The sequence below is a fragment of the Garra rufa genome, chromosome 17 (assembly GCF_049309525.1).
Source record: "Garra rufa chromosome 17, GarRuf1.0, whole genome shotgun sequence".
NCBI lineage: Eukaryota > Metazoa > Chordata > Actinopteri > Cypriniformes > Cyprinidae > Garra > Garra rufa.
The window spans coordinates 32,083,841-32,104,787 of NC_133377.1; the positions used below are offsets into that span (position 1 = coordinate 32,083,841).

The 20,947-nt window shown below is 36.4% G+C and overlaps 1 protein-coding gene across 1 annotated transcript; it reads right to left on the reverse strand.

Annotated features, from left to right (window-relative positions):
- Positions 1–1,465: 1,465 nt before the first annotated feature.
- cacng6a (calcium channel, voltage-dependent, gamma subunit 6a) lies at positions 1,466–7,327 on the reverse strand. The gene is made up of 4 exons (XM_073822193.1): positions 6,534–7,327; positions 6,368–6,442; positions 3,440–3,577; positions 1,466–3,123 (listed from the first exon to the last, which is right to left on the reverse strand). Exons 1-4 carry the CDS (start codon positions 6,931–6,933, stop codon positions 2,903–2,905), a joined length of 834 nt encoding a protein of 277 aa, XP_073678294.1. The 5' UTR covers positions 6,934–7,327; the 3' UTR covers positions 1,466–2,902.
- Between the last annotated feature and the right edge of the window lie 13,620 nt (positions 7,328–20,947).

Sequence of the window (20,947 nt, forward strand, 5' to 3'; positions counted from 1 at the left end):
ATAATCTAAATGAATAAATGAAACACTCAAAGTTTGATTTTGAAACCAGCACATTCCAAGTTCAGCTTGTTGCATAATCTAGCCCAACTCTGTAGGAAAGCTATTTCTGTCATTCACCAGAGGCAGCCAACAATAAAAAATTCTCATTATTATGATCTGCTTTCCTCTAACACTCTCAATAACTGATTCTAGATCAGCATCAGTGTCAGCGTTCACAATGGGAAGCAGCAGGAGCAGCAGCAGCAGACGTTGGGGCTTTTTAATTAATGCTTTTGATTTCAGTTCGTCTCTTGCTGTCATCAAGCGGCCACCTCCAGATGAAGAAGGCTGGTCAGAACCGGAGATGAATCAACTGGGCTTTTCACTGGCACTGTCAGCTGCCAGACTCAAACCAAGGATGAAACCCAAAATGAGATTTTCATTAGAACTGGAAGCACCACCGTGAAACCGAATTTCCTTTTCAAAGAGCAAACTGCCCACTGTCTGTGAATCTGATGACATATTTCACACAGTTAAAACCAGCACGTATCTTTTTCTCAGTATGAATACTTTTGCAAATCAGCCAGGACATTTAAATTGTGTAAATAATTGTCACTATTCATTATTTATTTACAATGTTGCAGTTTTGTCCACTATTCAAAAATATAAATAGAACAAAATAAAACAAATTGAGTGATCATGTTGTTTTTCAAATACGCAATGTCAGATTCCATGGGGTTGCTTCACGTCTAAGGCACCGCTGTTAATAAATAATCAATGGCGGCCAGGAACAGAATAAATTCACTCATGTTTTTCAAACAGCTTTGTTGTGTATTTCAAGTGGTTCTCTTATTTCCCACACCATGGGTGCAAAAAACGAGACATGAAGACTGTTTTCCACAATTTTTGGATGTACTGTAGTGCCAAGACCAGATTAAAGCTTGAAAATGTTCACACACACACACACACACACACACACACACACATATATATATATATATATATATATATATATATATATATATAAGCATAAATTAGTTCCATTTCTGGTACCTATAATTTCAGTAACAGTCATTGTCTAAAAACTCAATCATGCCAACAACTAAGATTATATTTCACCATATTTAGAGTATGGCTTCAGTAGGTAGACTTCTGTTTCCAAAATTAATGTCTTAGATATTAAATATTATAAGTATACCTCAATCTTCATAAAGGTTAAATGTGACAGTATCCAGAAGCTCAACCTTTAAACATCCCAAGTCAACCAAAATATACAGGATTGAGTTTTGACAAAATGTAAATATTGTTATGCTTTATTATATTTGTCATAGGACACATGTCTTATCTAATTTAAAAACATTAAACTAACAAAAGGAATAGTTCAACCAACAGTTAAATATTGCACATGAGTTTTACACCAAAAAAAAAAAAAAATTGTGCTATTATGTTAAAGTTATGAACTTATATGAATTATTATTTTAGGCATTCCATCCTCTTGGTACATATACTCTGCCAAAATGTCTGGCCCACTTCCTGTTACATTTCCAAGAGCATCCTCTCCAGTGCCAACTTTGCACAGTATTTGCACATGTTGTCAACCATATATATATATATATATATATATATACTGCTGTTTTTTTAAAGTCTCTCATACTCATCATGACTGCATTTATTTAATAAAAAAATACAGAAAAAAACAATAATACTGCAAAATGTTATTACAATATAAAATAATGTTTTTTTTTTTTTTGCAAAGATATAGTGATATAGTGATTTATTATTAAAATTATCTATGTTGGCAACAGTTGTGCTATCAAATATTTTGTTGGAACCTGTGATTTTCAGGATTCTTTAAATAAAAAGTTAAATAGAACAGCATGTATTCAAAATATAAATCTTTTAAGTTTTTTAACATTTTAAATCTTTGCTATCACTTTTTTTTTTATCAATTTAACACGTTCATTGCTGAATAAAAGTAAGAATTTCATTCAAAAAAAGAAAGAATAAAAATGTACTGATCCCAAACCTTTGAACAGTAGTGTATATTGTTAGAAAAGATTTCTATTTTAAATAAATGCTGTTCTTTTTTTCTTTTTTTTTTTATTCTTTGCCCATAGAAACAAGTAACATTAACAAAATCACATCATATATTCATGTTACAGAATGTTCAAAATCCTAAACATAAGCAGTAAAAAATAATGAAAAAAAAAAGCCAAGAAAAAAAGCAAATGATAAAAAAGGGTCACACCGTTTCAAAGCAGTTCTTAAATAAAGAATAAAAGAAAAATTTAAGGAAAATAAAAAATTGTTATATGTACATCAGGAGAGCTTTTTTATGTATTCCCAAAGGGGAGACCATATCAGCCAGAATTTGTCAGATTTTTGATGTTTATCATAAGTTAGCTTTTCAAGTGGCAACCAAGTGGCAATCGGTGATATCCACATTTTGAAAGATGGAGCCTGGGATAATGCTGTTCTTTTTAACTTTGTAAAAGAATACTGAACAAAAATATCACAGGTTCCAAAGAAATATAAATATTAACTGATAATAAATCAGCATATTAGAATGATTTCTGAAGGTTAATGTGACATTAATACTGGAGTAATGATGCTGAAAAAAAATCAGCTTTAATCACAGAAATAAATTTGAAGAACATTGTTTCATATAATAATAATATTTCATAATGTTTAATATTTTTTTTTCTGTATTTTTAAATCAAATAAATGCAGCCTTGAGCAAACTTTACCTTTAAAAAACATTAAAAATCTTACTGATCCCAAACTTTCCGGCAGTATATATATCAAAACTCAAAACTCTGAACTGAAACTCTTTGTTTCAGATTCACCAGGATGTACTACTCTTGTTGTCTGTTCCACATTATCATGAGGATTCAGTGCAAAACTGAATGAGCCCCCCACCCCACTAGATGTCACTGTTCTTCTTAGGGAAGCACTTTTGCCAAGGACTGTATGGAAGAGCAAGGACCAAGAACAAGGCCCCGGCGACAATAACCAGAGCCCCGGCACAGCCCACACACGTCACTGACCATGCCATTTCATGGTGTAGAGGTATGGATTGGTCACTTGCTAAAAATGAAAGCACTGATTGGTGGAAAACTATGAGGCAGAGGAAGATTAAGACACCTGTTGAGAGACAAAGGAAAGGGAATATCATCAAATGTATACAAACTTATGTCACTTGACTTTTATTGCCAATATGGAATAACGTGAAATGTCTTTTCTGAATGCCAATGCAGCATTTGTGTTAGCATTGTTTGGCTAGTTTTGCTTAACATCTTTAAATATCTCTTGCTGTTAATGTTACTACTCCAAATTTATATTCAGGGCCATGCTGCCATTCTTCCTAGCAATTTCTGTGTCACTTTAGATAAAAACATCATGTAAAATGCATTTGTAATATTTAGTTTAGAGGTTTTAGCCAGTAGCATTATAATGTTACCTGACAGTATGAAGCAAACTGCGGCTGGCTTCAAGAAGAACTGAACACCTTTGCTTACTGCCATGATAATGCAGATAGCTCCCATCACCATCAGGAAAAGACTAATGATTGCAAACATGGCCGACGCTATTGTCAGATCTGATGGTAAAAAATGAGTCTTAACAAATAGCAGTAATATGATAATATAATGCACATTTATTAAGCTGAATTAAATTTAGAACATGTTTTGCTTTAAAGGTACACTCTGTAAGACTTGGTTTACATTTACTTCTTCATTCCAGTGTTCTTAGACTTTATATGACACCTATTGACATGGATGCAGAAATGTTTATTAATTGTTTTTATAAAGTGACTTCATACTACTTTTTTGTATATATACTGTAAAATAGTTTTATAGTTAAAAAAATGAAATGCTTTTGGTTTCAAACCCAATTTATTTTTAGGTGGTTTGTCTTCATGATTGGGCTGCCATTAATACTTGCTTATGTTTTTCATGTGGCTGTCTGAGTGTTTCAAGACACTCGTGTACATTATTAGTACATCATTTTATTCACATTTCTTAAAAATAATAATCATTAACCTTTAAAATTGGGACAGTATTACTGAGTTCACCTACCAATATGTTTATGTTATGGCTAACACTACAACAAGGTTCCATTAGTTTGTTAATATTAATCATTAAAAAATATTATTTAAAATAATATTATTAAAACATTATTATTAAAGAAAACTTTGGGTATTAAGACTTATACACTGCAAAAAATGATTTTCTTCCTTAGATTTTTTTTGTCTTGTTTCCAGCCAAAATATCTAAAAATTCTTAAATCAAGAAGGATTTTCTAGACGAGTAAAAATTATTGTCTTGTTTTCAGAAAAAACAAGTCAAAATTAAGTGTGTTTTTGCTTGAAACAGGCAAAATAATCTGCCAATGGGGTAAGAATAATAATCTTGTTTTCTGTTTGAAATAAGATTTTTTTTCTTACCCCATTGGCAGGTTATTTTGCTTGTTTTAAGCAAAAAAAAAAAAAAAATCACTTAATTTTGGCTTGTTTTTTTCTGAAAACAAGAAAATAATTTTTACTCGTCTAGAAATCCATCTTGATTTAAGAATTTTCACATATTTTGGCTGGAAACAAGACAATAAATCTAAGTAAGGGAAACATTTATTGCAGTGTATGGCTTAATATATAACGTAATTATTGTCTCTTACTGAAACCCATGAAAGACTTGCGTTATTTAAAAAAAAATCCACAATGCTTTATACATATTTTGGACTATAGTGGGCACCATTCAATGACGTGAAATGGCTGCACTCTGTGAGCTACTGGCGCTACCTGTTGCTGTTTTTACCGCAACACAACTCGGAAAATAAAATACTGATACGATGCCACGTTGTTCGTTTCTGGTTGTAATTTTCAGTCAAAGGGCAACAAGAGAAGCGATGTAAGTGTTCACCGCTTTCCTAATAATAAGAAGAGGAGAAAAGAATGGGAAGATGCCAGTGGATGAATAAAACTTTCTAAAGACCCACGTCTTTGTTCTTTCCACTTTAGCCCTGATGCCTTTGAGGATTTTAGTAGACCACAGCTACTGAAAGAGCTTACAAATGGCAGAGACAAGAAGTGCTAGATGCCATCCTGGCAGGATGTAAACATGAAAATCGATAGTGCGGCATTTGGTTTAAGCCTACGTTTATATTCATTGCCACCTGTAAGCTCTTTCAGTAACTGTGGTCATCATATCAGTATTTTATTTTCTGAGTTGTGTTGTGGTAAAACAAGCAACAGGTAGCACCAGTAGCCTACCAAGTGCAACCAATTCATGTCATACACTGTAAAAAGTTAAATCAACTTAAGTCATTTAAACACACAAGTTAAATCAACTCATTTTATTGAGTTTATTAAGTTGTAATGACTTGTAGTTTTAAGCTGATTTAACTTAAAAACGTAAGGCAGCTGCTTAACTTAGGTTTTTAAGTTAAATCTGGTGAAAACTTTTTACAGTGTAATGGCACCCCATAGTCCAAAACATATAAATTGATGTGGATTTTTTTAAATAACGTAAATCTTTCATTGTTTTTTTTTACAGCATATTTAAGTAAGAGACATAATTTACGTTATATATAACCTAAATACACGGGTTCCCTTTTTTTCAGATCTATTAAGTAATATTGACAGATATAACTTTTAATTTTCATAATGTTTTAAGTAAATGTTGATGTTACACTAAGATTAATAAATAATTTACAAGTATTTTTTATTGTTAACTAATGTAGTTAACAAATGGAATCTTATTGTAAATTGCTATTAAAAATTGGTACAAAGAACCTCAAAAATCTGTTTCTGTAGTTATATGTTCCAAACCACCCTCTTAAAACTCTTAAAAATCTTAAAACTACCATAGTATATTATGTTATCAGGAAATAGAAAAATGAATAAGATGTGTATGAATAACAAACAGTATGAAAAAAAAAATTGTGTTATTTTCAAATATTGTATTAATTTTAAATCTTGCAATATTTCCATAATTGCTTGGATCAGATATATTCACAATGTCCATATCTTTGAAACATATTTTACTAAGTTATGCTAATTTTAAGTTTAAGTTCTCTTAGAAACATATTACTTCCCATACACTTTTGGAGACTTTTTCAGCTTTCAACCACTGAATCAATTTAAAGAACTTAAAAAACCTTTTTCACTTGCCATGAAAAAAGCCAAGGTAGCTGGCATGGTATTAAAACACCAACCATCTGATCATTCCTTTATATTTTGTATTCATGCTATTTGTTGCTGCTCATATAACACCAGCATATCATATTTTGGCGAAAAATGCGTATATGGGGTCAGCACTCAGTGACGACACAAAGAAAGACACATTAGTGTGACGGCATCTAAAGATAGAGAGGGGGATGTGAGATGACTCACCCTTTTCTGGCGTTTTCTGAAATAGGACAATGTTCTCTCCAGTGGTGTAGAACTTAAAGAAGGTGCAATTGGATTCTATAATGGGATCCAAAAAGGTGATGTTATTCTGACAGATTATTCAGAATTCACCTACTCCACTTGAGACATTTTTCACAAAAGCTCTTACCTCCCTGTGCGTGCAAAGGCCCACACATCTCCTGCTTTGGGTCCATATCTGACACCCAGAACGTCTTGGTACAGCATTTCCATAAGCCATAATTTGCTACCAGACAAGTCTGATTGTTGTAGAAGCTCTTGGATGGTATAAGCTCCACCCAGAACTCTGTTCCCACCCCGAGCACAGTAAGCATGATGGCGGTTACAGCCATGAATAACGTCAGCTTGATTTTGCCCTCTTGGCTTTCGCTAATGCCATCTCCAGAACTGGAGTGCGTTCTATGTCGGCGTTTGCGTCCGCCGCCTCGTGATCCCATAAGCCCATCCAGCCCACCGGAAGGTTGGTGCACCCCAGGTGATGCATTCACCGTCCTCACCTCTTCATCCTGCACGATGAACGTGGACCACATGATTGATTTGCAGCTTCAGAGATCCAGACAAATGAACGAGAGGCAGTGGCTTGTTTTGAAAGGACATTTAAGTCTTCTTAGATGTTTAAGATCAAAATAATCAGATGGGAGGACAAACAAAGACAGTTAGTGCTGGAGAAGTCTGAGTTAGATTGATCCAGTGTGATCAATCTAGGCCAGTCTAATGTGTTTCTAATAGAGGCTTCGTCAGAAGAAGATGCAGTTGAGGATGTTAATAATGGAGGCGTTAAGGCCAGATAGACAGCTGAAGGATGCTGGGAGCTGCAGAATAGGGAAAGGCATTGCCCATTCAAACAAAGAGTGCTGATATTGAGTGGTAATACAGCTGGAAGATGTGAATGATGAGATGATGGAGTCAGGGGTTGGTCAGGTTGGTTACTCTAAAAAATCAAGAACATGATGAAACAGTAATTCAAACTTAAGGACAGTTTTATGGAGGAAAATGTATAACATGATGTTTAGAATTAAGTATTGTATACAGTATGTCACAAGACATGCCAAGATTCAGTTTATTGCAGCGTAATTGGGTTGATTGAGCCAGTACATTTTCAAATCTATATTTTAAATATACAATGGGGGTCAAATGTTTACATACACCTTGCAGAATCTGCAAAATGTTAATTATTTTACCAAAATAAAAGGGATCATACAAAATGCATGTTACTTTTTTAGTACTGACCTGAATAAGATATTTCACATAAAAGACATTAACATAAAGTCCACAAGAGAAAATAATAAATTGATAAAAATGACCCTACTCAAAAGTTTACATACACTTGATTCGTAATACTGTGTTGTTACCTGAATGATCCACAGCTGTTTTGTTTAGGGATAGTTGTTCATGAATCCCTTGTTTGTCCTGAACCGTTAAACTGCCCGCTCATCTTCAGTAAAAATCCTTTAGGACCCACAAATTATTTGGTTTTTCAGCATTTTTGTGTATTTGAACCCTTTCCAAAAATGACTGTATGATAATAAAATCCATCTTTTCACACTGAGGACAACTGGGGGTCTCATGTGCAGCTATTACAGAAGGTTCAATATGATGCATTAAGAGTTGGGGGTGTAAACTTTTGAACAGAATGAAGATGTACATTTTTCTTATTTTGCCTAAATATTATATTTTTTTCATTTAGTACTGCCCTTCAGAAGCTACAGAAGATACTTACATGTTTCCCAGAAGACAAAATAAGTGAAATTTACCCTGATCTTCAAATTTAAAAAGTTTTCACCCCTGGCTCTTAATGCATTGTTTTTCCTTCTGGAGCATCCATGAGTGTTTGAACCTTGAAAAGATGCAAATGCACAAAAATGCTGAAAAAACACAGAATTTGTGGGACCTTAAGGATTTTTCTGAAGAACAGTAGGCAGTTTAACTGTTCAGGACAAACAAGGGACTCATGAACAACTATCACAAAAAAAAGAGAAAATCATTCAAATAATTCAGGTAACAACACAGTATTAAGAATCAAGTGTATGTAAACTTTTAAACAGGGTCATTTTATACATTTATAAATACAAATTTCATAAATTCAGCTATCATGGTGGGCTCATTTTCTCTTGTGGAGCCAGGGGGTGTAAACTTTTGAACAGGATGATGATGTGTAATTTTTTCTTATTTTGTTTACAGATTTTTTTTTCCCCATTTAGTATTGTAATTCAGAAGCTACATAAATACCTACATGTTTCCCAGAAGACAATATAAGTACACTTTACTCTGATCATCCAATTAAAAAAGTTTAAAGCATTGTGTTGCCTCCTTAAGCACCAGGAAATGTTTTCACCTTTTGTAAAAGTTATGTACCAGTCCCTCAATTGTTCTTAGTGTGAAAATATGGATCTCAAAATCATACAGTCACTTTTGGAAAAGGTTCATATATGCAGAAGATGCTAGAAAACCAAAGAATTTGCAGGAGCTGGAGGATTTTTTTGAAGAACAGTAGGCATTTGAACTGCTTAGGGCCAACAAGGGACTCCTGAACAACTATTACAAAACATAAAAACAGTCGTGGATCAAGATTTAAGAGTATGTTAACTTTTGAGTGTTGATCAGAAAAGAATGACTTGTTTTCCTTTTAATAGTAACAATGTAACTAAGTAAAACGTACAGTTTATTTGTGACCTGGGACCACAAAACCAGTCATACGGGGTCCATTTTTTTAAAACATCTGAAAGCTGAATAAATAATCTGGAATCTAAGGGTGCAAAAAAATCTAAATATTGAGAAAATTGCCTTTAAAGTTGTTCAAATGAAGTTCTTAGCAATGCATGTTACTAATCAAAGATTTGATATATTTACATTAGGAAATTTACAAAATATCTTCATGGTACATGATCTTTACTTAATATCCTAATGATTTTTGGCATATAATTTTGGTCATTTTGACCCATACAATTTATTGTTAGCTATTTCTACAGATATACCCATGCTACTTAAGACTAGTCTTGTGGTCTGGGGTCACATTTGAGTGCCTTTTTATACCATTTTATGCTTGCTGTTGTGGTAGAAGCAGAGACTAGAACATGCAGCGTATATCTAAAATATTTCAAGCAGCTCTTGTTTGACTAATTAGCTTCATTGAATTGCCTTGCAAAAAATACTAACCAAAGTTGTTCATATATGAAGCACAGCATGTTCAAGAAGTAGCAGGACATGCTAATACATGCTAATATAGTAAATACAGAGGAAAAACAACATCAAACATGACTTCTTGTTCAAGCATACCATGTTGTACCTGTATATTAGTAATAAAGAAAGCACATAAAGTAAAGTTTTCTGCAGCATAAACAAATATTATCCCTTTTAATTGCAACTTAACAGTGCTGACAAAGCAAGTACTTTTACAGTGAATCACAAGAGCACAAACAAGCAGCTGACCTGTTGAGTGTCGAATACGTGTAGGCTGGTTTGCAAAAGGGGGTTTTCTGTGAGATGGACAGAACATACGTAAGAGGGGTTTAAAAAGAGAGGACGTCAATATGGCAAACCGCTACTATGTGGGGGTTGGGAGTTGTATGCTTCTCTAAAAGATCACGCCCATGTCCAGGCATAATGATATCAATGATTTTTTTTAGGGTTGGCACCGGGTCTGTTTCTGTCTGTCAGTTGTTACTTCATGGCTGCTCTGCTGCGTCTGAGAGATTTCGGTGTGCGTCTCCATGCCAGCATGATGTTTGTGTCTTCTTGCGTCGCTATGTGTGTGAGTACACGCGTGAGCATTTCTTGATTCTATTTTAGAAAGCCACCTGTTAATGACATTAAAAAGCGTGGCACTGAGCCCACTCGAGAGCTGAGGTTACAACATGAATGGGTGTTTGTGAGTGTAATTCTAGGAAATTGAGGCCTGGAATCCTGAAGCAGTGTCCATGTCAGTATTTTAAGCACTGTATTATTATTAATATTGTTATTTCACTAAAGCATATCCAGATGCAAGGTTGGCATTTTTTTGTTTGTTTGTTTATGCACATGTACTTTATTTGACATAGAATCTGCAGACATACTGAAACAATGCAGGTAATTATTATTATTAATTATACTAATAAAATATTATTATTATTAATTATTATTGTTGTTGTTGTTGTTTCACTTTGTTGATTCACATGTACTTTATTTTACATAAAATCTGCAGACATACTAAAACAATGCAGGTTATTATTATTAATTATAATAAAATATTATTATTAATTATTATTATTGTTGTTGTTGCTTCACTTTGTTTATACACATGTACTTTATTTTACATAAAATCTGACATACTAAACAATGCATGTGAAACAAATAATAATAATAATAATAATAATAATAATAATTATTATTATTATTATTATTTATAATAATAATAAAATATTATTATTATTATTATTAATAATAATAATAATAATAATAATAATAATAATAATAATTATTATTATTATTATTATTATTATTATTATTATTATTATTATTATTACTTCACTAAAGCATCTCCAGATGGAAGGTTGGCATTTATTTATTTGTTTGTTTGTTTGTTTGTTTGTTTATACATATGTACTTTATTTTACATAAAATCTGCAGACATACTAAAACAATGCAGGTAAAACAAATGAATAATAACAATAATAATAATAATAATTATTATTATTATTATTATTATTATTATTATTATTATTATTATTTCGCTAAAGCATCTCCAGATGGAAGGTTGGCATTTATTTATTTATTTGTTTGTTTGTTTGTTTATGTTACGTTTATGTCTGTTTTTGGTCTTTGGTTTCTCCCATTGTCTCCCCCTGTCATCATGTTGTCATTTGGTTTAGCCCTTATTATTCTATTATCCCCGTCACCTGTGTTTAATGATTAGTTACCCTTTATAAGTATGTCTGCATCTTGAGTTCTCTGTCGGTCTTTGTTTATGGATGTCTCTACGTGTGTGAACATTCCTGCCTGTTCCAGCTTGATATATTTGAAGATTTATATTAAATATCGTTGATAGTTATCTTGTCTCACATCTCGTCCGTTCAGCACGCAGAAGTTATAACAGAAAGACCGACCTCAACAGTTTACCCGGCACTTTCCCCTGCGTTTGTTTTTCGTCCTTTTTTCAGTGTTTTGTTTTTTTTAATTATTATGGATCCCACTGTTCTCCTCATCCTTCTGAAGCAGGAGGAACGCTCTCTTGAGGACCACACTCCTTCTGGCGGAACATTCCCACTTCCCGGATAGCAGCCTTTGCACATTCTACTACATTGGACTAAACACCACCACCAAGGCACTGCTATCAGGGGAGGGTCCTCAAGAGAGCCTGCTGGAATACATCGAGTGGGTGCTGGCGTCCTGTGGATCGTCATGGACTGTCGACATCGTCGAGGAGGACGTCAGCCCCACTCCAGACCCAGAGCCCAGCCAAACATCACCCCGACACGCGGAGTACGAGCCCGGATTCACCGCGGATGGAGAGCTTGAGCCGGAGCGACAGCACTATGGAACGCCGATGAGCTCAACACTTCCGACCAGGTGCGAGAGCCGGCCATTACATCTGCGACGGTGGAGTGCTGCGTGGAGCAAGAGAGGGCGGTAGAGAGCCCTGCCCACTGCACCACCACTGGGGGTGAGCTTGAGCACAACTCTGGGGACTTAGGCTACGTTTACATTAATCCGGATACATTTGAAAACGGAGTTTTCATTTTAAAACGCTCTCCGTTCACACTCGCGTTTTCCAAAAGTTTCTCATCCACACTGAAACGTAGGAAAACATCAAATTCGCCTTACTGCGCATGTGTAAAGCCTCCAAAATTATACAGACGTAATAAGTTTTCACGCAATTCTTCTGGCGGGATAATTTACGGAAATATCTCATCATCCACTGAGGCGTCTATATCACGCTCATTCATATTTTATCTGAAAAGCAGTTGTCGTCATGTTTTGCAGGACAGCAACTGTGAGTAAATTTTCCGTCATCATTTTAGGACTGTAATTTGAAGAGTGTACAAGGTAAATCTCTTTAGCAGCAGTGTGACAGTGAATAGCACAGGCACGATTACTGGTGTAAACATAGATATCTATTGGTACAATATGCGTCACATGACTATAAATATGCGTCATCATTTTCAAAAGCCTCCGTTTTCACAGTCCACACTACAACGTGAAAACGGCGTTTTCTAATTTATCCACTTTGGCCGGAGTTTTTAGAAATAATCGTTTTCTGTGATAAAAACGGGGTTTTCGTGTAAATGAGAGGCCAAACCGCAGGGAAATATCTGCGTTTTCCCTTCGTGTAAACGGGGCCTTAATAGACTTGTTCACCGAAATACCTGTCTGCCTGGACTTTCCACCGACCCTCCCTCTTCTGTCTATGTCTGGATCTGCCGAGTCTCCGCTGGTTCCGTCCAGCCGTCCTGAATCTCCGCTGGTTCCGTCCAGCCGTCCTGAATCTCTGCTGGTTCCGTCCAGTCATCCAGAATCCCCATTGTCATCTGTCAGTCCCCTTGCTCACCCTCAGCCCACCACCTGGCAGTGGGCTCGCCGCAGGTTTGCCAGTTACCACCGGTGTTATGGCTGGAGGATCCCTCAGCTCCGCCTCCAGCCTCAGAGTCCAGAACTCCACCTCGGCCCTCCGACCCTGCCGCTCCACCACGGCTCTCAGGTCCCTCGTCTTCAGCGTCGCCCATCGGCCCACCAGCTCCACCGAGCTTCCTCGTCCCTCCAGCTCCGCCTTGGTCGGTTGTCGTCCCGCCATCGCCTACGGACTCTAATCCTCTGGCTACGCCTCGTCGCTCCGTCCCATCGGCTCCGTTGGGCTCCTCCCTCCCCCCGGCTCCGCCTCAGTCCTCTGTCGCTCCGGCTCCGCTACGGACCTCCGGAACTCCGCCTCCGCCTCGGTCGCCAGAGCCTCCAGTTCCGCCTTGGCCCTCCGGATCCGCGGTGTCACCCAGGATCTTCGAATCTCCGTCTCCGCCTCGGGCTCCTCCTCCACGTGCTCCGCCTCTGTCGGTCGGACCCCTGGAGTCGTCAGCCCATCCTCCACCATGGCTCCTCCCTCCGTCGGCTCCACCGTGGGTCTTCATGCTGCCTGGGTCTTGCTCTGTTCCTCCTGCTCCAGGTCCCTCCCTGGCTCCTCCCTCCATCGTTGCCCCCTTGGACTATGTTGACTTTGGTTTTTGTCCCCCTCCCGGGGTTGCGTCCTCAGCCAAAGCCTCCTCCTTTATTGACTCTGTTGTTCTGTCTTGTCGCCCCTCTCATCTGTTTTGTTTTCCTTCTACGGCGCGAGGACGCGCCTATGCGGAGGCGGCGTAATGTTACGTTTATGTCTGTTTTTGGTCTTTGGTTTCTCCCATTGTCTCCCCCTGTCATCATGTTGTCATTTGGTTTAGCCCTTATTATTCTATTATCCCCGTCACCTGTGTTATAATGATTAGTTACCCTTTATAAGTCTGTCTGCATCTTGAGTTCTCTGTCGGTCTTTGTTTATGGATGTCTCTACGTGTGTGAATATTCCTGCCTGTTCCAGCTTGATATATTTGAAGATTTATATTAAATATCGTTGATAGTTATCTTGTCTCACGTCTCGTCTGTTCAGCACGCAGAAGTTCTAACAGTTTATACATATGTACTTTATTTTACATAAAATCTGCAGACATTCTAAAACAATACAGGTCAAACAAATGAATAATAATAACAATAATAATAATAATTATTATTATTATTTATAATAATAAAATAGTATAAATAATATTAATAATAATTGTTAAAGCATCTCCAGATGGAAGGCTCGCATTTATGTATGTATGAATGAATGATGCATTTATATAGCGCTTTCATTGTGTATTGCCGTACACCCAAAGCGCTTTACAATCATATAGGGGATCTCTCCTCAACCATCACCAGTGTGCAGCATCCACTTGGATGATGCGTCGGCAGCCACAGTACAACGGCGCCGGTGCGCTCACCACACACCAGCTACAGGTGGAGAGGAGAGAGTTATGGAGCCAATTCAATGAATGGGGATTATTAGGAGGCCATGATTGACTAGGGCCAGTGGAGGGAATTTGGCCAGGACACCGGGGTTACACCCCTACTCTTTACGAGAAGTGGCATGGGATTTTTAATGACCACAGAGAGTCAGGACCTCGGTTTAACGTCTCATCCGAAGGACGGTGCCTTTTACAGTATAGTGTCCCCGTCACTATACTGGGGCATTAGGACCCACATAGACCACAGGGTGAGCACCCCCTGCTGGCCTCACTAACACCTCTTCCAACAGCAACCTAGTTTTCCCAGGAGGTCTCCCATCCAGGTACTGACCAGGCTCAACCCTGCTTAGCTTCAGTGAGCAACTGGTCTTGGGCTGCAGGGTGATATGGCTGTGGCTGTATATGTATATGTGGCTGTATATGTATATGTGGCTGTGGCTGTATATGTATATGTGGCTGTATATGTATATGTGGCTGTATATGTATATGTATATGTGGCTGTATATGTATATGTGGCTGTGTATGTATATGTTTATTTGTTTGTTTATACATTATTTTAAATTGAATCTCCAGGAATGCTAAAACAATGCAGGTCAAACATTTATTATTATTATTATTTCACTAAAAGGTTGGTGTTTATTTATTTATTTTTATTTTATATTGAATCTTCAGCATGTTTCCTTCCAACACTAATGCATGGAAGGTTGGCACTTATTTATTTAGAATTTATTTGATTTGTTTGTGAATTAATTATAGCATTAAAATTGGGCGTTATTAATTTGACACTCAAGTTTGCTAAAGTGGGTGTCAATTTAGATGCCTTAAAATCAGATTTAAATAGATAACAGGGAAACCGATCTGGTTACCAAGAATGCAAACAGAAACGTCCTTGATATCACAATGCAACATTTCTTGACAGCAAGTTAAGTAGAGTAGTTAAGGTGGCTATTTACAGATGTTATGTAAATGTGAGTTATGTGGATTAGCCAAATGTAAAGTTCCCTTTTGATGTCATGCTGGCACGTCATATGAATTATGACCGTGGACATGCACGAGGGGCGCCTAGGCGCCTACTGTACAGTATCCCACTGGGTTAAATACATTTACAAGTATTCCTTTATGAGCATTTTACATACTCAAAGAGTTCAGATTTGGCTTATGCAGAATGGCCACCTCAGTCACCAGTCTTTCATTACAGTGACAGTAAATGGCAATCATCTTTCTGAAGAAAGAACGTCAAGTGGGTTTGTAATGACATCAGGGTGAGTAAATGATGACAGGTGAGCTATTGTTCCCATGTGCTGTTGAGGTGACTGCAGCTTCAACATGCTTGCAATCCAATCTGTATTCAATGGATCTGTGATGTACTGACATGGGTGGTGCTCATTTGTATTATGTAGCCTTATCAGACCGACAAGAAAGGAGAGCCAGCAAGCAAGAGACAGACACTGTGCTGCAGTCTTATGTGCTCAGCATGGCGATGGCTCTGATTTGTGCACTCACTAACCTCCATGGAACCCGCCGCTTTACCAACACTGTCCAGTAAGTGGCGCCACCAGGCAGCGGTGCCTCAGCACGTCTCCAGAAATCCAATCAGCCTATTAAACAGGGTATAATATAACATCTGCCTATTTTTATAATGGCTGTCAGTGTCAGGGAATTAATCCGCTTTAACTGGGGTTGCAACCTCGAATTACTTATGTGCCACAAGCCAGATGGTTTCTATTGGGGGCAACAAACACAAGTGTGAATTTTAACTGCATATGCATTACTGTTTAACAATTTATGGTCAGTACATTTTTAACCTCCGTAACAATACTATCCCCAACTGGAGATTCACACACTAAATAAAACCAAATAATCCACACATGAAATGAAATAAACAGGTGCTAGGAGTATTCGATAAATTCTGTCTGCACTAATTGTTAATACTTAAATTAACAATTAAATTAATTAAATTAAAATTAAATTAATTATCTTGCCAATTTTTCTGACTTTGAAGTATAGCCTACAGCCACATAAAACTCCATTCGATCGCCCAATTATGACCCTGATATCACACGTACATGACAGAGATGTCTATTTGATGTCTGCATTTTCATCTGGAAGACGTATTTTTTTGGATTGCTTGCTTATCTGCACTACCTCTATAGGAAGTTTCCTATGAGATATCAAATACACGTCTATTAGATGTCTTTAAGATTTGTATTATTTAGATTTTATGTAAAACTGACATCTTACAGATGTCTGTCAGAAGTTTGTATACAGCAGATGTTTTCTAGATCAAGTGATTTTTTAACAGACATCTTGCAGATGTAGCCTACATGTGCTATCTGATAATGAAAACTGCTTAAAACTTTTTTCTCTGATAAAAACAATTCTGACTTTTTTTGTCTCGCAGATGCGAGTTTATATTTCGCTATTTTGACTTTTTTTCATAAATATGATCTTCCATAGTCCATTACTCTTTAAGTTTAAATCCCATGTAAATATGCAGATGACATTCCCGCAACTTTGTAGCATGTATGTGGCCAAAAACAGGGTTTATACAAATTCTGAGTGGATTATGTATAGCCTAATCTCATTTTTTACAAGTTTGTTGTAATAAGAGGGTTCGCGAATTTGCAAAACTCACTGGACAAAAAAACTCTTGTGTTTTGAGCGGTCAGTGGATTCTAATGTAAACACCTCTGATTGGACACTGTGTTCTAGGAATCAACAGATATGTCTGTGATTGGCTAGACTGCTCAACGCTGTTAAAACACGATGTAAACAGTGACGTCTAAGAAGCAAAAGCCATTTGTGGTTGGGTGCATTTGTACAGTATGGTAAACGGAAACTACTCTTTTTGCGCTCATATTTGCTCCAAAAGCAAAAGAGAAAAATCCACTATAGCGTTTCTAGGACCTTACAAAAGAGGGGAAAATATGGAGAAATTGATGTTGTAATCTGTTACAAACACTCATGTAGCAGCATTAACCAGTTTTCTGTAATTTAATGCAAACTTGATAAAACACAAAATATAGTATTTTATAAAAATGAAAATATACAAAGATATTAATATAGTTTAATAGTTGTGGAAACTCCTCATCACAAAAAGGGTCCAGTAAAAACACTCATGCATTTAACAAATACTTTAAGAAAGTCTAGTGTTGTAAATGTACACTACTGTTTAAAAGTTTGGGATCAGTACGATTCTTAATGTTTTTTTTTTTTCTCCTTATTCTCATCTCATTAAAAATATTCAGAAATAACTGTAATATTGTGAAATATTATTTCAATGTAAAATAAGTTACATTTTTATTCTTTCCTTTTTGAAAATAAATTAATAATTTTATTCACCAAGGATGTGTTAAATTCATGAAAACTGATAGCAAAGACTTATATTGTTAGAAAAGATTTCAATTTTTGAATGAATTCTGTTCTTTTTAACTTTTTATTTATTAAAGAATCCTTAAAAAAAATATTCCAAAAAAATATTAAGCAGCACAACTGTTGCCAACATTGATAGTAAAAGTAATAAATCGGCAAATATAATGATTTCTGAAGGATCACGTGACACTAAAGACTGAAGTAATGGCTGATGAAAATTCAGCTTTGCATCACAGGAATAAATTATATTCTAAAATAATAGAAAAACATTATTTTAAACTGTAATAATAATAATTCACAATATTACTGTTTTTCTGTATTTTTGATCAAATAAATGCAGCCTTATGGAAGCCAATTTCCACCACTGAATAAAAATATAAAAAGGTAATTGCAACTTCTTATCTCACAATTCAAAAAAAACTTTTTTTGTCAGTATTGCATTATATAAACTCGAAATTCTGACCTTTTTTTCTCAGAACTGTGAGATATAAACGCACAATTGCAAGAAATAAAGTCAGAATTGCAAGATAACTTTCAATTCTGACATTTTATCTCACAGTTGCAACTTTGTATCTCACAATTCTGCCTTTTTTCTCGCAATTCCGACTTTGTATCTCGCAGTTCTCACTTTTTTCTCAGAGTTGAAAGATATAAACTCACAACTGCGAGTTATAAAGTCATGTTCTGAGGAGAAAAAAAGACTGATACTTATATTACACAATTCTGACTATAACTCGCAATTGCAAGATTATATCATACATTTCTCACTTTATAACTCACAATTCTGAAGAAAAACAGTCGTGTTGTGAGTTTGTATCAGAATTCTGAGATAACAAGTCACAATAATCTTTTTTTTAATTCAGTGGCAGAAACGTCTTCCACACAGCATTGAGCATAAGAGAATTCTTTAAAAAACATTAACAATCTGGTAACACTTTACAATAAGGTTCATTAGTTAAACATTAGTTAATGTATTAACTAACATGAACTAACCATGAGCAATACATTTGTTACTGTATTTACTAATCTTTATTAACGTTAGTTAACGGAAATACAGTTGTTCATTGTTTGTTCATGTTAGTTCACGCTGCATTAACTAATGTTAACAAAATTTTAATAATGCATTAGTAAATGTTGAAATTAACATTAACAAAGATTAATAAATGCTGTATAAGTGCAGTTCATTATTAGTTCATGTTAACTAATGTGGTTAACTAATGTTAACTAATGAACCTTATTGTAAAGTGTTACCAACAATCTTGCTGATCCCAAACTTCTGAGCAGCAGTGTACATTAAATTAAAAAAATATATATATAAAAAAACTTTGCTATATTTATAATGTTAATAAATGTTAAAATGTGTTATAACAGTGTGAAAAGGGTCTATTCATCCAAGTCCACGTTTTGTCTTACAATATATGTGTGATTTCTTTTGACATTAGTGCATTTATTAGTGCAAGTATTGTTTTGTGATTGTGAAAATCAGTGAAAATCCAGTGTGAATTCAAAAAGAACTGTACAGTCGTGGCCAAAAGTTTTGAGAATGACACAAATATTAGTTTTCACAAAGTTTGCTGCTAAACTGCTTTTAGATCTTTGTTTCAGTTGTTTCTGTGATGTACTGAAATATAATTACAAGCACTTCATACGTTTCAAAGGCTTTTATCGACAATTACATGACATTTATGCAAAGAGTCAGTATTTGCAGTGTTGGCCCTTCTTTTTCAGGACCTCTGCAATTCGACTGGGCATGCTCTCAATCAACTTCTGGGCCAAATCCTGACTGATAGCAACCCATTCTTTCATAATCACTTCTTGGAGTTTGTCAGAATTAGTGGGGTTTTGTTTGTCCACCCGCCTCTTGAGGATTGAACACAAGTTTTAAGATCTGGGGAGTTTCCAGGCCATGGACCCAAAATGTCAATGTTTTGGTCCCCGAGCCACTTAGTTATCACTTTTGCCTTATGGCACGGTGCTCCATCGTGCTGGAAAATGCATTGTTCTTCACCAAACTGTTGTTGGATTGTTGGAAGAAGTTGCTGTTGGAGGGTGTTTTGGTACCATTCTTTATTCATGGCTGTGTTTTTGGGCAAAATTCTGAGTGAGCCCACTCCCTTGGATGAGAAGCAACCCCAGACATGAATGGTCTCAGGATGCTTTACTGTTGGCATGACACAGGACTGATAGTAGCGCTCACCTTTTCTTCTCCGGACAAGCTATTTTCCAGATGCCCCAAACAATCGGAAAGAGGCTTCATCGGAGAATATGACTTTGCCCCAGTCCTCAGCAGTCCATTCGCCATACTTTTTGCAGAAGATCAATCTGTCCCTGATGTTTTTTTTGGGAGAGAAGTGGCTTCTTTGCTGCCCTTCTTGACACCAGGCCATCTTCCAAAAGTCTTGGCCTCACTGTGCGTGCAGATGCGCTCACACCTGCCTGCTGCCATTCCTGAGCAAGCTCTGCACTGGTGGCACTCCGATCCCGCAGCTGAATCCTCTTTAGGAGACAATCCTGGCGCTTGCTGGACTTTCTTGGACGCCCTGAAGCCTTCTTAACAATGCAGTGGAAAGTTTTTTTCGGGATTAAGTTAATTTTCATGGCAAAGAAGGACTATGCAATTCATCTGATTACTCTTCATAACATTCTGGAGTATATGCAAATTGCTATTATAAAAACTTAAGCAGCAGTTTTTCCCATTTCCAATATTTATGTAATTCTCAAAAATTTTGGCCACGACTGTACTCTTCACTTTTCACTCAGTTCATAAACTCAGCATTGATCAGCCACTGTGGATAGTGGGCAAAAAGTTATTTCCCGCCCTGCCTCCGCATGTGCCATCAGAGTGTGTGCGTGTGAGCATTAAACATTGTCCTGACGCACAAAAGAGAAAGAGATAGAGATTACTGCCAACGGAGCTTCACACAATGAAAAACTCTCTTGTCTGTACTGTTGCCAAGTCATTCTCATTCATGCCATTCCTCTCCATGCTCTTCTCCTAAACAACGCTACAGTGCACAGTGCATATAGCGATTGATTAACAGTAGGGACCAAAAGTCAAGCGGAGAGTCGCTGTAGCTCTTACTAAACAGAGGTGAGTGACTTACGGAGTAATCAGTGCAGGAGCTGTTAATTAAGGATCAATTACATCTGTAAGTGGATGATTACACAACAC

What these genes read in the sequence shown, in the direction of transcription:
- cacng6a (XM_073822193.1), bottom strand. Translation starts at nt 6,933, where the DNA reads ATGTGGTCCACGTTCATCGTGCAGGATGAAGAGGTGAGGACGGTGAAT. An exon ending in GCCTTTGCACGCACAGGGAG is followed by an intron (nt 6,443 to 6,533) that starts GTAAGAGCTTTT and finishes ATCCCATTATAG; the next exon opens with AATCCAATTGCACCTTCTTT. An exon ending in TCAGAAAACGCCAGAAAAGG is followed by an intron (nt 3,578 to 6,367) that starts GTGAGTCATCTC and finishes TTTTACCATCAG; the next exon opens with ATCTGACAATAGCGTCGGCC.